The 14,013-nt window shown below is 33.5% G+C and overlaps 1 protein-coding gene across 1 annotated transcript in view; it reads left to right on the top strand.

The window, feature by feature from the left end:
* The first annotated feature begins 221 nt into the window (after nt 1-221).
* Nucleotides 222-14,013, top strand: part of LOC140448666 (uncharacterized) — a 39,529-nt gene continuing 25,737 nt past the window's right edge. The window contains exons 1-3 of the mRNA XM_072541777.1: nt 222-696; nt 2,103-2,317; nt 12,070-12,182. Coding sequence (XP_072397878.1) covers nt 531-696; nt 2,103-2,317; nt 12,070-12,182 — 494 coding nt within the window. The 5' untranslated portion in view covers nt 222-530. The remainder of the gene's footprint in view (nt 697-2,102; nt 2,318-12,069; nt 12,183-14,013) is intronic.

Here is a 14,013-nt window from a genome sequence, read left to right as displayed (position 1 = left end):
ATAACCATTTTTACTAAAATAATTTTTTAGTCTATGGATCTTAATTTAAAAGTCATAAAAAAGTAAACGAAAATAAATATATCCAATATAAAATTGCAATTTATTTTATACGCTTTTATTAAAATTTCGATTAATAAATTATGCATTAAAGGTGTTCATGAGTTTCTGTTTTTTTTTTTTTTTTTCGAAATATTATGCTAAATATTTGTTTCCTTGAAGCATTTACTCGCCCCGTAGATCGCTAATACGGCTCAGCTGGTTACTATTCCATCCGATACGGAAATCCTGCCAAAATATCTCCCAAACGGCAGAAACCACCAACGACCTCCGTGTTCTCCGCCCCTGCCAAAGAGGGCGAGTATTGATTTCTGTCCAAGCGCCAGCGATTGGGGGTGAACCGTGCGATATCGACTGGAATCAGTTGACAAACACCGCCACACTCGGCCAAATCAGTGCGTTTGGCCTCGTCGATTTCCTCGGTGATGATATCGTGACTGGAGTTCCTCGTTCGCCGGAGACGACGTCCGAAAATGTCGTCCATTTCGGCACAAGGGGTAGTCGAACGGGCCTCCGCGGAACTGTCCAAGAGGATCAATGGTTTGGGACTTCGTAGTAGCAAACACCATGCTGCCAAAGGCAGCGTTATGGAAAGAGTCACTAACGTCTTTTGTGGAGGAAGCAATAACTCAGTTGTTGGTACGTATATTTTTCTTTTCTCTGTACCACCAAGTCAAAATTTATTTTTCTACATATCATTAAAAAATATTTAAAATACTCTATATTATTCGTCTTATAGTAAAATAACAACAATTTTAACATGTTGAGCAGACGACTCGATCATTTTTACCACCAGAGAACGCTTCCCGGTACAAAAATTCTGAATATTTACAAATATTTTGACAGCTCGTCGACTTTAATAGAATATGTTATAAAAAATCTTAACCTCGCTTTTAAAAGGTCACACAGTAAATAAGAAAAAACAGAACATACGCGTAATTAAAATGTTTGAAAATAAGATGTGCATAATAATTTTACTTGGAGATATTCTATTTATAGCTTTTTTAAACAAAAATGAATATAAATTATATTTTGGAAGGTACATACTTATACATATTCAAGGACTTTTATGATCTGGAATACATTTTAAAGTATATAGCTAGTTTGTCCGGTATAAACTTCTAAAGAAACATTCGTCAATAATTGTTGATCCCTTATATTTTGTTTTGACATTCAAGAGAAGTAAACATGTGAACTAAAAGCAACGATAAATAATTTAAAGATAAATTTAAAAAAACAAGGAAAGTATGTATAATATCTAAAATGTTATCTGTATACAATTTGTTTTAAAATTTAAAACAATATCAAAATAATAACGGAAAATATAGGTATAATAGAGAAAGGGCGCTTAAATCAACTTAGCTGATAGCAATATAAAATAATGAAACCTGAAAAAATAGCAAGGCAAATCGAAGAGATATGTAGAATGGAACACACAGCAAAGAATTTAAAATGTCACATGAAGACATAAATTTAATTAACCATTTTAAACGGAAATGGACCTCAAGTATATTTAGGAAGGTATTAATTATATTCGATAACTTCTAAAAAAAACATGTTGATGTTTGTTCTCTATTTAATCCATTTTTTGTTTCATGATACACAAAAAATGAACATAACTAGACAAATTCCAGATTTAGGAACAATTGGACCAAAAACAAAGAGTCTAGGACGAAAATGGCAAACTTAGGTTAAAAATTAGTCATATAAGGGAAATAGTCATGTAGGATATGTATCTAATTAATAACATGTAGAAATAGATATTAGAGTTCCAACCAATACTTAAAAAGAAAAAAAAAATAAATACAGTTAGCTGTTTTTTATACGATTTGTAATTCTTTTTTTATAATAGGGAGTTCAAAGATTCCCATGCGTATTGTCAAACAATGCCTTCGGTAGTCAACTTTTCTTAATATATTATGTAATACAAATTTCTAGACTGGCTAGTGAGAAATAAACAAAGCATGTCTAAAACACTACCGAATTCTTCTATTTCTTGCTCGTTAACTAAACAATAATAATGAATTTCATTTATTTACTTTCAGGAGCTCCAGAAAAACCATCGAGGTTACTGCCTAGTAGAGGTCTGTCAAAAAACGCCAACACAGGAGTATCCATCGGGGGAGGTACCATCGTGACGCCTAGAAGACACCGTCCTTTACCGACGTATCTCTCTTGGGATCAGCTCATGATGGACGACAAATTCCTTCCAAACTTTTTCATGTATTTTAACGCCTGCGAACGATGTGTCCTTGCACAGGTCAGTGATACAAGTGTTTTAATATAGTTCTGCAGCTATTTTCTTGTGGCATGTTAACCCATTAGCGCCCAAGTTTTTTTTTTTGAAAATCTTTACTTTTAGGGTTAATTAGATGAAAATGTTAATAATTTAATCCAAAAAAATAAGTTTTTCGGTTTCATGTCTTTTTTTAAAAAAATTACATGGTGTTACCATATGGTAACCCTGGGCGCTTAAGGAATTTTTAGGATCGTTGAAATATTTTTTTTTTAAATATTTATTTGAGAATATTTTTATCGTCTGGTGTGGTATCCTATAAAACAATTAACACACAAATCAACGTTGCATTTTTGGCACATTGTACGTCCAGATGTTGTACATCCTTCACCAGCACATCGCCTTCTACTGCTTGGTGTAACGAAATGATCGATGCGATCAAAACGAAGATCTGGCAAGTTCTGTCTATGTAGAGTAGGTCTTCCTGTATATAAGGGAGGACTTCCATATCTTGCGGAAAGAACTTGGGCCAATTCTCTCCTAAACGATAGCAAGGATATATCTTTTTTATTTTTTTTATATAAATGCCATGAATTATGGACTGCAACATCCAACAATCATGTTACAATTGGCCAGTACCATTTTTTACTGCGAATTGCTACTCGGTAGGTTGAAACACCTTGATCCATCAAGTCGGTACCCCCCATATTTTTATTGTATTCAGCAATACAGTGAGGCCGACTTACTTGAATATGGCGTTTTTCTTCATGAGAAAATCTTTTTACCGTGCCCAATGCTGAACCACCACAACTCGTAGATGCCATTGTGACAACAGAGTTATCTTTCCATCGCACCAGTAAGATACCGCTGTTTTTTTCTATTGTATGTTATGAATAGCCACGATTTCTTTTAGAAAACTCCTTCTTTTTTTCCAAGGGACAGCTAGATGGAATTCTGTTTTCTCTAATTGTTCCAATTGTGTCGTACCCCAAAAATCGTAGGTAACTAAATAAATTAAATCCTGAAAATAGGTTGTCAACGTGTAAATTGAAGTGTAAATCTGAGTGATTTATCTCTTCAAGCATTCGCACCAAAGGGGATGAACACTTGTCAAAAAGTTTATCGTATTGTTCATTTGAACGTGGATTTCTTCCTTGGTATAGGTCAAAGTTTACCAGATATCCAGTAGAAGTATTTAGCGACCACATTTTATAACCAAAGCGGATTGGTTTATTTCGTATAAATTGTTTACATTGATGGCGGCCATAATACTTTATCATAGACTCGTCATATGATAGATTTTTTGTTGGAACAAAATTTTCAAGACATTTTGTTTTTACTCTGTCAATCAATGGTCGAATTTTCCATGCTTTGTCACTAATATTAGGCTTTGTATTATCTGTGAAATGCAAAAACCTTTGAATTTGCAGAAATCTATTTCGTCTCATTGAATTAGAAACTAAAGTGTTCTTTACATCATCATGAGTATCCCAATACATTCTCTTCGATGGTAATGGATTGTACCTCGATAGCACCTATAAAACAACGTATTTCTCCAGATGTAATGCATGGGTCAGTTTGGTTTACAAATTGTGCATATCGTTGGGATTCTTCCGCTAAGTAGTTTACTGTCTCATCATCAAAAAATATACTGAACATATCAAGACATGATAGATTTTCATACCTAGAATAATCTTCTTCTGGAAACGAAAAACTTGCAGACTGTAAGTCTCCTTGAACCCAAGCACAGTTTTTCATTAATACATCTTTTCTTTCATTTTGCCATAGTTGAAACGATGCTCTAGTTTCTCTTTCGGGTGTCTCCACTACTGCTTGTAACTGTAATAGAAATAAATTTTAAACCTAAGCAAATTAAAAAATTACTGGTTATACTTACATCTGTCTGCACTTCTTCATTGTCAGTACCGATCCTTTCGTTGCTAGAAAGTTGTATTTCTGCTTGCGCGCGTAGCTGCCTACCTGTAAAAATAAACAATTATAATATGTACGTATATCAATATTTGTACAACTAAGCACCTGTTGGGTTATTTATGAATTCACCTTCATCTTCATTCGCAGAATCCTCGTCTGTATCAGCACCATTTACATCTGGCGGTGTTATAAAAATATTATCGACTTGCTCAGCTAATTTTTCGTCACCGTAAACCATATCTAGCGCTTCGGCTAACGAAAATCCACGACTGAAAAAAAAATTAAATTATGACTCCATAAGCGCCCACCGCAACCATATGGTAACGGCGTACTTTGACTATTCCTACCAAATTCGCTACATTTAATTGTTGATAAAATACAACAATTTATAATAAGTTGGAGTATAATAAACTTAGTTTTCTTTAAATATGCAAATATAGTTACTAGAAGACTGTCAAAAATTACTTACGCAAAACGGACGTCCATCTTTTTCTATAAACTCAAACCACACTGTCATATGATTATCTCTCGACGGTTGAGAGAAGACTAAAATACGAATCCGTTACGTTTTATGGGTGCCTGAAGTATTCCTAGAAACGATAGTTTTCAAAATATGTCGCTGACTAGTTCCATGGGCGTACCGCATATTTTAAAAATCATGTATTTACGTTACCATATAGTAACGGTGGGCGCTAACGGGTTAAAGTAATTACTATTTAAATGGGAATAAGCCACAATATATTAAGTGTTTTAAGGTCATTTTTAAATAAAGCTGTTCAAAACTATTGATCCATCAAAAAATCGGTTGGTTATTAATTATTGTTAATGTATAAGTACTAATGAACTTTGTCCTACAAACATAACACAACTTAAAAACAGATCTATTGATTTTCTCTTTTTTGCTTCGAGATCTTTTAGTCCCGATAGTACACATTTTTTTGGGGGATAATTATTTCAATTTTATCTTTTTATGTGAATAACTTTAGTTTGTTTATTTATTTAGGTTAATACATGCTCATTCAATTTTCTAAGAGTTTTAAGCATTCTCCCATGTATCAACATTTCGAAAGAGCTTTTTACTGACGTTGTAAAATCATTCAGAAGTGTGATTCAAATCTCTTTATTGTTTTACTTGTAGCCTGATCTATGTGTTCGTTAATTGTTTGTTTCTGATTTTTTTTTTTTTCACCGATCTTCAGTAACCCCTTTTTAGTCTTTTTCATACTTTATTATGACTGTACTATCATTGTTTAAAAAAGACAATGGTACTATCTTTTATTTTCCATGACTGACTAAATCCTATACCATACATTGTTGCCTTACTTAATTTCCAATAATATTGTATTGAATCAATATCAATCAGTAGTAGATATCTATACTGTGTTCATTTCCAAGATAACTCTGTCAAAACATGAGCACGCCTCAGGTACATGACGAGGATTTGTTGATCCGGAATACACGGTTGCAATAAGCCAAAGCGTTCATATTTTGATTAAGGCCTAAATTAAATTTAGAGCATATACTTCGTAGTATAGTTTTCTCTACTGTTACAGTGGGTAAACCTCTTATTTATGTACAGTAAACAAATTCTTATGAAATATAAATATAATTTTGTATATTTCGATAAAAAAAATTGAACTTAAAGGACAGTTTTTAATATTTTCATTTTATTGTAATACTTATTTCCAAATTGAATTTACATACTTATTCTTCTGTATGAAATTTTATTATAAGTGAAGGACATATGTCAAAAGTATGACAGGATATCAATATCACATAAGTTCAGTTATGTATAATTAATTTTAAAATTTAAACAAAAAAGTTAAAAACGAGCTGTGCTAACAACGTAACATGAGTTATAATTTATAATTCCAATTATAAAAGCGTCAAGAAAAAAAAGGAAAAATGATTTTAAACGTGTCAATTTATATATTCAGGAGTATTTATGTTATAAAAATATTAATATATCTTATAATTTATTTATTTTGAGTTAATAAACTACTAATACTACTACAGCTCATACGTGATCAAAATATATTCAACATGTTATAAAAGACGAACACCAAAAATGTAGATACACGTTTACTAGTACAGAAGATTTATTGTAGCAGCATGTGGAGCAGCAATGACAGAACAATTAACAACATTAATTAATAAAATTATAAAACACAATAAAATACCGGAAGAATGGAGAACGAGTGAACTAATTCTACTATTCAAAAAGGAGACAAAAAACAGCCAGAAAACTACAGAGGTATAAACTTGTTAAATACTACGCTAAAACTTACAATTAAAATTTTACAAGTACTAATAAATCAGAGGATAAGTTTAGCAGATAAACAACGGGGTTTTCGTAGTGGAAGAACGTGTACAGATGCAATATTCGCTATAAAGCAAATTATTGAGTAATCACTAGTAGAATAGACCAGCATTTATATGTCTGATTGACCTAAAGAAAGCGTTTGATAGAGTAAGGCTCAAAGATGTAATCAATCTTCTGTATAATAGAGAAGTTCCCCTAAATATTATAAAAACTATCGATAACATCTACGAGAACAACAAAATGGAAGTCAGAATAGATGGACAACTTACAGAACCTATAGAAATATGCAGCGGAATAAGACATGGGAATTCACTGAGCCCCATGTTCTTCAATTTGATTATGGATGAAATCATCAAAACCGTTAACAAAGGAAGAGGATACAGAATGGGAAACAAAGAAATCAAAATACTCTGTTACGCAGACGACGCAATATTGATAGCCCAAGATGAAGATAGTCTACAAAAACTGGTCCATAGATTTAACATAAGAACAAAAGATTTTAATATGACAATCTCATCTCAGAAAACTAAAACAATAGTAGTCAGCAAAGCTAGCTATGGAGACCTGGACAATGAAGTGAAATATTAGGTACAAAAAGTAAATAGAATGGCAGGATGCCTTATTAACACTATATGGCCAAACAGACACATTAACACTGAAATGAAGTCAAGAATATATAAAGCCAGTGTAATACCCGACACATCCACAACGCAAAGGCTACTGGAAACGGCCGAGATGAGAGTACTGAGAAGAATTACAGGAAATACGCTGAGAGATCGAAAGAGAAGTGAAGACAGAAGAAAATGTAACGCACAGTGTATAAATGAATGGACACAAAATAGAAAAAAAGAATGGAATAACCCCATAAGCAGAATGGAGGTGACCCATGTGGATTGGCAACCTTCCATAGAGATATTAATCCACCAATGAACAAGCAGAATTGCTTATAAAGAGGAAGAAGAAGAAGAAGAAGTTTTAGTCTGAAAAACTATCAATACTGGTATCATCAGCCGTGTTTATTCTAATAGATTCTTGTTGGACCTCTAGTATATTATCTAATTTCCACATTTTTGTGAAATAACTTTTGACTCAGGTTCATTAAATAAATATTTTACATCTGGGAACTTAAAGTTGAGTTTTTGACTGATAAGAAATTTTTTATATCCGGCCATATTTGTTCGATGAGATTAAACTCGCAATGATATGAAGATAGTCTCAAAACAATTATGTTTTGGCTTTTAGCCGGTTCGTCAACTACATATTTATCATAAAATTTCTTAAGGCCCGTTTTCACGCTATGTCTTATTGTACGTTTTGTTGGATAGGACAAATCCTATACAATAAAACGTGGCATGTAAACAGCAAGACGTACGTCTTGTCGAATCGAAATGAAATCCAAGGTCATATCGTAGAAATGATGGGAGAAGCATAGTTTTGCAAGAAATGATAATAGGATAAAACGTTACGTGAAAATACATGTTCAGACAAGTCGTCCGATCTTGACTTATTTGACGACTAGTTCCACTGCAGTTCGCTTCATTTTTCTTAAAAAAACCTAATAATGTCAGATTTGCGGCAATGCATCCACGATTTTCTCGGGGAATTTATTGAATTGTATAAAAGTTTTTAAGTAGTTCTGTTTTAAAACCAAGTAGATTACATTACAGGTTTCAGGAATTATTTGGCTTAACGATGGTTTGGATATTATGGTTGTGAACTCTAAGTCCTTGACGCTGCGTCCTGTTGTAAGATATCTGAGAGTTGCTGTGAGTATTTCATGGGGTTTAATGGCTTTTCTTATGAGGTGTCTTATTTCAATATGTATGGTGTTACCAACTCTAGCAATTAACAATAGGCTGAGGTGTCCATTCGCAAATAATTGCGCCAGTCATCTGGTTCGCCTCTCAGTTCTTTTGGTAACGAGACGTGGGAATACTGGTTTCTTTTTAGAAGCCCACTCTCCTGACCATCTTGTCTTTTCCCTCCTCATCCCCTTTTTCCTCAGTCATAGTATCGTTATGGTTGAAAAAATAAAAGACAGCAGCCGTGTTTCATCCATAATAAAAAAAATCACAAAACAAACTTCACACAACTCAAGACTCTGAATTAGAAATGAGGTAGAAAACGGAAGGAAAAACGTAGTGTGTATACACTGGACAAAACGTACATTTTGTCGTACGTTTTATATGACCCACAAAACGTACAATAAGACGTAGTGTGAAAACGGGCCTTAAGATATTGAGAGTTGCTGTGAGTCTTTCATGGGGTGTAATGGCTTTTCTCATGAGGTGTCTTATTTCAATATACCGTGTCAATAATGTTACCAACTTTAGCAAGGTGTCCATTCGCAAATAATTGCGCCAGTCATCTGGTTCGCCTCTTTTAGTAACGAGACGTGGGAATACTGGCTTCTTTTTAGAAGCCCACTCTCTTGACTATCTTGTCTTTTCCCTCTTTATCCCCTTTTTCCTTAGTCGTAGTATCTTTATAGTTGAAAAAATAAAAAAAAGCAGCCGGGTTTCCTCCATAATAAAAAAACGGGTGTGGCAGTGCAGTGGGACTGCCGGTAGAAGTTATACTTCTATACACGCATTCGCCGTTACAAATTTATTTGGGAGTCAATCTGCACAATCATTACATATGTAATGCTATAGGTAAGAGAGAGCAGAAAGAGAAACAGAATTAATAACAACTTACTAACAATTAATAAACAACATTTGACCTGTAATAGGAGTATAGTAAATGAAGGATTGAATCAATATTTTAATGAAAATGTATATTTTTATTTTCATATATGTATCAAAGGAGTTGAATGCAAAAATTTTTTTACACATACTCTGCAGTAAAATTCATTGTTTATTTTGTTATTAATATAAAAATACAATACAATACACTGCAACATAATTCAATATAATAACACGATACAAATTAAAATGCAATATTCATAAGTATTTAAAAATGACAATAATATACATAAAAAAATACACTACAATACAGTGCAACATAATTCAGTATAATAATACAAAACAAATTAAAATGCAATATTCATAAGTATTTAAAAATGACAATAATATACATAACTTTTCTACTTACGCATATGTTTAATTTATCATGTAAAAATATTAATAAAAAAGGACACTTTATGTTTATGCTCTTAATATTGAACTAGTAATAATTATTTGTAAATGTCATGCCCCAGTGAACCAGAATATTGTCTAGATTCATCATCATTCAATCTTCGCTTATCCACTGCTGGACATAGATCTCCCTCATAATTTTCCATCTATTTGGATCTTGTGCCTCTTGCATCCAATTCCTATGACAATGTTTTAGATCGTCAGTCCAACGTGTTGGTGGACGACCTCTGCTTCTGTAGTCATCATCTCTTGGTCTCCATTCCAATATCCGCTTTGTCCATCTATTATCTGTCTAGATTGCTGTACCATTATTCACAAATAAGTTACAAATTTTTAATCCACAGGAACATTTGTGGTTTGATCACTTATTTTAGTTTTTTTATTTATTTTATTTTGATCTGAGTAATATTTTTGTTTTATAAATTTTTGATGTATTGTTCGTTTTAGTAGATGTAGTACTTATATATAATATAATATAAGTATAGTTTTTGTTTTTGTATTACAATAACGTCGTTTTATTGTCTCACTCTCTTACGTGATACGGCTAATTGAGATGCAATTCCTGGAACCACACAGATCACGCGCTGGCGCGTGATACGACTAATTGAGATGAAATTCCTGGTACCAAGCCGATCACGCGCTGGCGGGTGATATCACAAAGTGTATCTAATTAATAAAATAATAATTTATCTAATAATAATAAGTATCTATACAACAAAAATTAGTTGACATGTCCTTAGTGCAACTAGTCAAACAACTTTTCTTAATAACATTTTAGCGAAAAATTCAAAAAACGTTGTCGACCCCTACAATACGTTCCATTTTAGAGATCGACAGCGAACGAGTTAATGTAATAAACGTCAAAAATAAACTTAGTTTAAACTTATATTGTGTCTTATTCCCAACAAAAATAGTAAATTGCATTAAGATGCCAAAAAAATAGCTTCACATCTTCAGATCAGAGCTTCTTGATGTGCCTATCCGTTACGAATGTTGGCGATCATCATGGCAATCTTTATTTTATCTGCAGCAGCTGCAGTAAAAGCTGCACAGATGTTGTATTGAACCAAATTCTGAAGTTTTTTAACCAAGATGTTCTTTTTCCTCCTGGACCTCGTTTTCCAAATATTTTTCCTTGCAGAATGGCTTGAAGGAGAGCATATCTGGATTCATTTCGCATAATATGTACGAGCCACTGTAACTTTCGAGATTTGATGGTGATCAGTACCTCTCGGTTCTTATTCATTCTTCTGAGGACCTCCTCATTTGTGACTCGGTCATTCCACGGGATTTTAAGCATTCTCCGATATAGCCACATCTCAAATGCTTCCAGTTTTCTGCCCATATCTTCGTTCAAGGTCCACGATTCAACATCATAAAAAAGGAAGGGAAGACGTAGCATCGCAGCATTCTTACTTTTGTATCAAAAGAGAGGTTGTGACTCTTGAAGCAGGCCTCCATCCGATTGAAGGTGGATCTAGCTTTTCCGATGCGTGCTTTAATCTCCTGGTTGTTGGTCCATTCTTCATTTATTATGGTGCCGAGGTAGTTGTAGTAAGTCACTCTTTCTACAGGGGATTGGTTGACGCAAAGTTGACCTTCTGTTATCCTTTTCTTGCTAATTATTATAAGCTTTGTCTTCTTAACGTTTATATTGAGTCCATATTGTTGACTATAATACGTGATTTTGTTCATAAGAACTTGTAGGTCTTCTAAGTTGTCCGCAAATACTATGGGTTTTATACCTACCAAATTTTACAGGTTTATGTATTTTTTTCAAAAAAATATATGCCTTTATAAGTTTTTGCTGTGTTTGGTTAGAGTTTTGTCTTACAAGATTTAATAACTCCATTGTAATCTTAACTTGCATATTCCTATAGGTATATTATTTAAATCTTCCATTATTTGGAATGTTGATGGTCCGATATTATTATTGTGTGCGTCATTTAATTGTTCCAGAATCTTGCTTGTGATTCTTACCCATACACACGTATTCGATCCACATTTTATGTATTCCTCTACAAGCTTTCTTGTAGAGTTCAACATTGTAGTGATATTGTGCCAACACGTTGTTACATTGTGTACGTAGTCGACAACAAAATACAATCGATACTATTATTTGGCAGAGTTTTTAAATGTCTGCATTTTTCTTTTACTGTAATAAACTCAGTGAACCTTTTGTGTTTAAATAAAATTGTTGCGTAAAGATTTTCTCTCGGAACAATGTTCAGTAGATCCGTCCCTGTATTAGAATTGCCTTTTAGGCGTCCGGAATCGAGGGTTCTCCACAAACTTAAAAATTATCGATTACACTATTCAGATTATGTTCGCGTAGGAAAGTTTCCGTTTTCAGCAGTGTTAAAACTATGAATATGTGTAAACAGGTCTGCACCCGATGGAGGGATGTTTTGTACAGATCACCACGTTATTGGTCGGGGCTGGTGCCAGTTCTGCAATGCCGAGAAATGCGCTCCTCTCAAACTAATGAACGTGCTAGGTGAGTAGGTATTTTTATAGTAAGGGAATTGTTGTCCAAGAATTATTTAAAACTTAGAAAAAAATTGCGGTCTTTACTTTTATTTAAATACAAGCTTTTACAATGTTTTTGCGTATTTTTTCGACTACATTATTCTTTCTTTCCTGCTAATTATATACGTCTAATGCGTCTGCTACATCTACTACGTGTAGAAAGTGTATTTAATTTTTATCTTTTTCTATGGGTATTTTGAATTATATCTTTTGACTGACAGTGATCTACTTTATGTCAGTTTGAAGGTATATGATATATTTAAAGTAGCAGAACAGAACATAATAAAGTAATGACATGGGGGTATCAAAAATACGTGTAGTCGAACAATTGTATGAAAATAAGGTACGAGAAGTGAAGGAATTTGTAAAATTGGCACTTAATATGTTAATATATTAATAAAAAAAGGTACTTAACTAGAATTTTCAGTTTAAACCACAAACCTGTTACATAAAAAGGAAGTTGGAAGCACTTTGCGAAAATTTATGGTGCGATTTTTTATTTAATACGGTTACTAAGTAGACGCATACGTCGGTCAACGAAATGCACCAACTAGAAAAGGATTTCACTAGTTGATGCAATTGAACTGTACATTATCAATGGTACAGTGATATTATGAATATCCCATCTGGTATTACTTGCCCTCCAATGCACGGTGGTGCTCAGTTAAACTAAAAATTGGCAACTTTCCAGTGCCTGTGCCAAGATTGGACCCAGGCTGTCTGGCTTGGTAAGCTAGTACCTATTCACTATGTTACGGCCGCCACAGAGTAGAATCTTAGATGAGTAGAAAAGGAAACGTTCAGAACGACAAAGAAAAGCAGAACAAAAGCGATCTTAACTAGGTAGTAAACCATTATAATAGAAAGGACCCACGAAAATTCTACCAGTAGATAAATAACTGTAAAAAAGGATCCAAACTTAAAAAAATTGCACCTAAAGACAAAAGAAAAGGATTGGTTATTAATTACCGACAAAGAGCAGATATTAAACGTATAAGTAAATCATTTTGAAGAGCTGCTAAGCAGAAATTGTAGAAATAGAAGTGCCATACTAAAAATTATTTAAAATGCTCAAAGCAAATTTCGACCAAAGAGGAAATTCGTGAGGCTATTTTATAGTTTAAAAATAAAAAGCTCCTGTTCTGACAACCTCCATTTAAAAATCTTTAAAAACGGGAGTTACACCCTTTTCAAATACTTACATAAGTAAATACCTAACTGAAATCTGGGAAAGGAAAGAAACACCCGCAGACTGCAAACTCGGTATACTCTGTACACTAAAAGCAAGAAATGATGTGTGTGATAACCATAGATGCATCACCCTACTCAATATGGTATATAAAATACTCTAACTCCGTTTAAAACAAAATACTTTCCTACGTCGCACAAATGGTGAAAGAATACCAGTCCGGATTTCGACCTGACAAATCAAAACGAACCAAATCTTTATATTAAAGCATATTGTTAAGAAAATATTACAGCTCGACGTCGATGTGCACCATATATTAGTGAAATGGTGAAATTTCAAATACCGCTACAGCTTATTCAACTAAAGGAACTAACACTCACAGGTACAACAGCAGCAGAGGCAAAATTCAGTACGACTTTCAAGCCCCTTCCATTGTAAAAATGTACAGCAAGAGTCCAACAAGCACGTAACACCATCGTCTTAAACGTCAAAATAAGACCAATCCTCAAAATTTCTGTCTTAATCTGGGGCTTGCACTCGATTGCAGCTTTGTTATATGCGAAAAAGTCAGTCAGTCGGAAATCCGGAATTCCACTTCAGGGGTGGCTAC

This window comes from Diabrotica undecimpunctata, chromosome 1 (genome assembly GCF_040954645.1).
Source record: "Diabrotica undecimpunctata isolate CICGRU chromosome 1, icDiaUnde3, whole genome shotgun sequence".
In the NCBI taxonomy this organism is placed as follows: domain Eukaryota; kingdom Metazoa; phylum Arthropoda; class Insecta; order Coleoptera; family Chrysomelidae; genus Diabrotica; species Diabrotica undecimpunctata.
The sequence above is the reverse complement of the archived record's forward strand: the minus strand, read 5'-3'. Positions and strand labels throughout refer to the sequence as shown.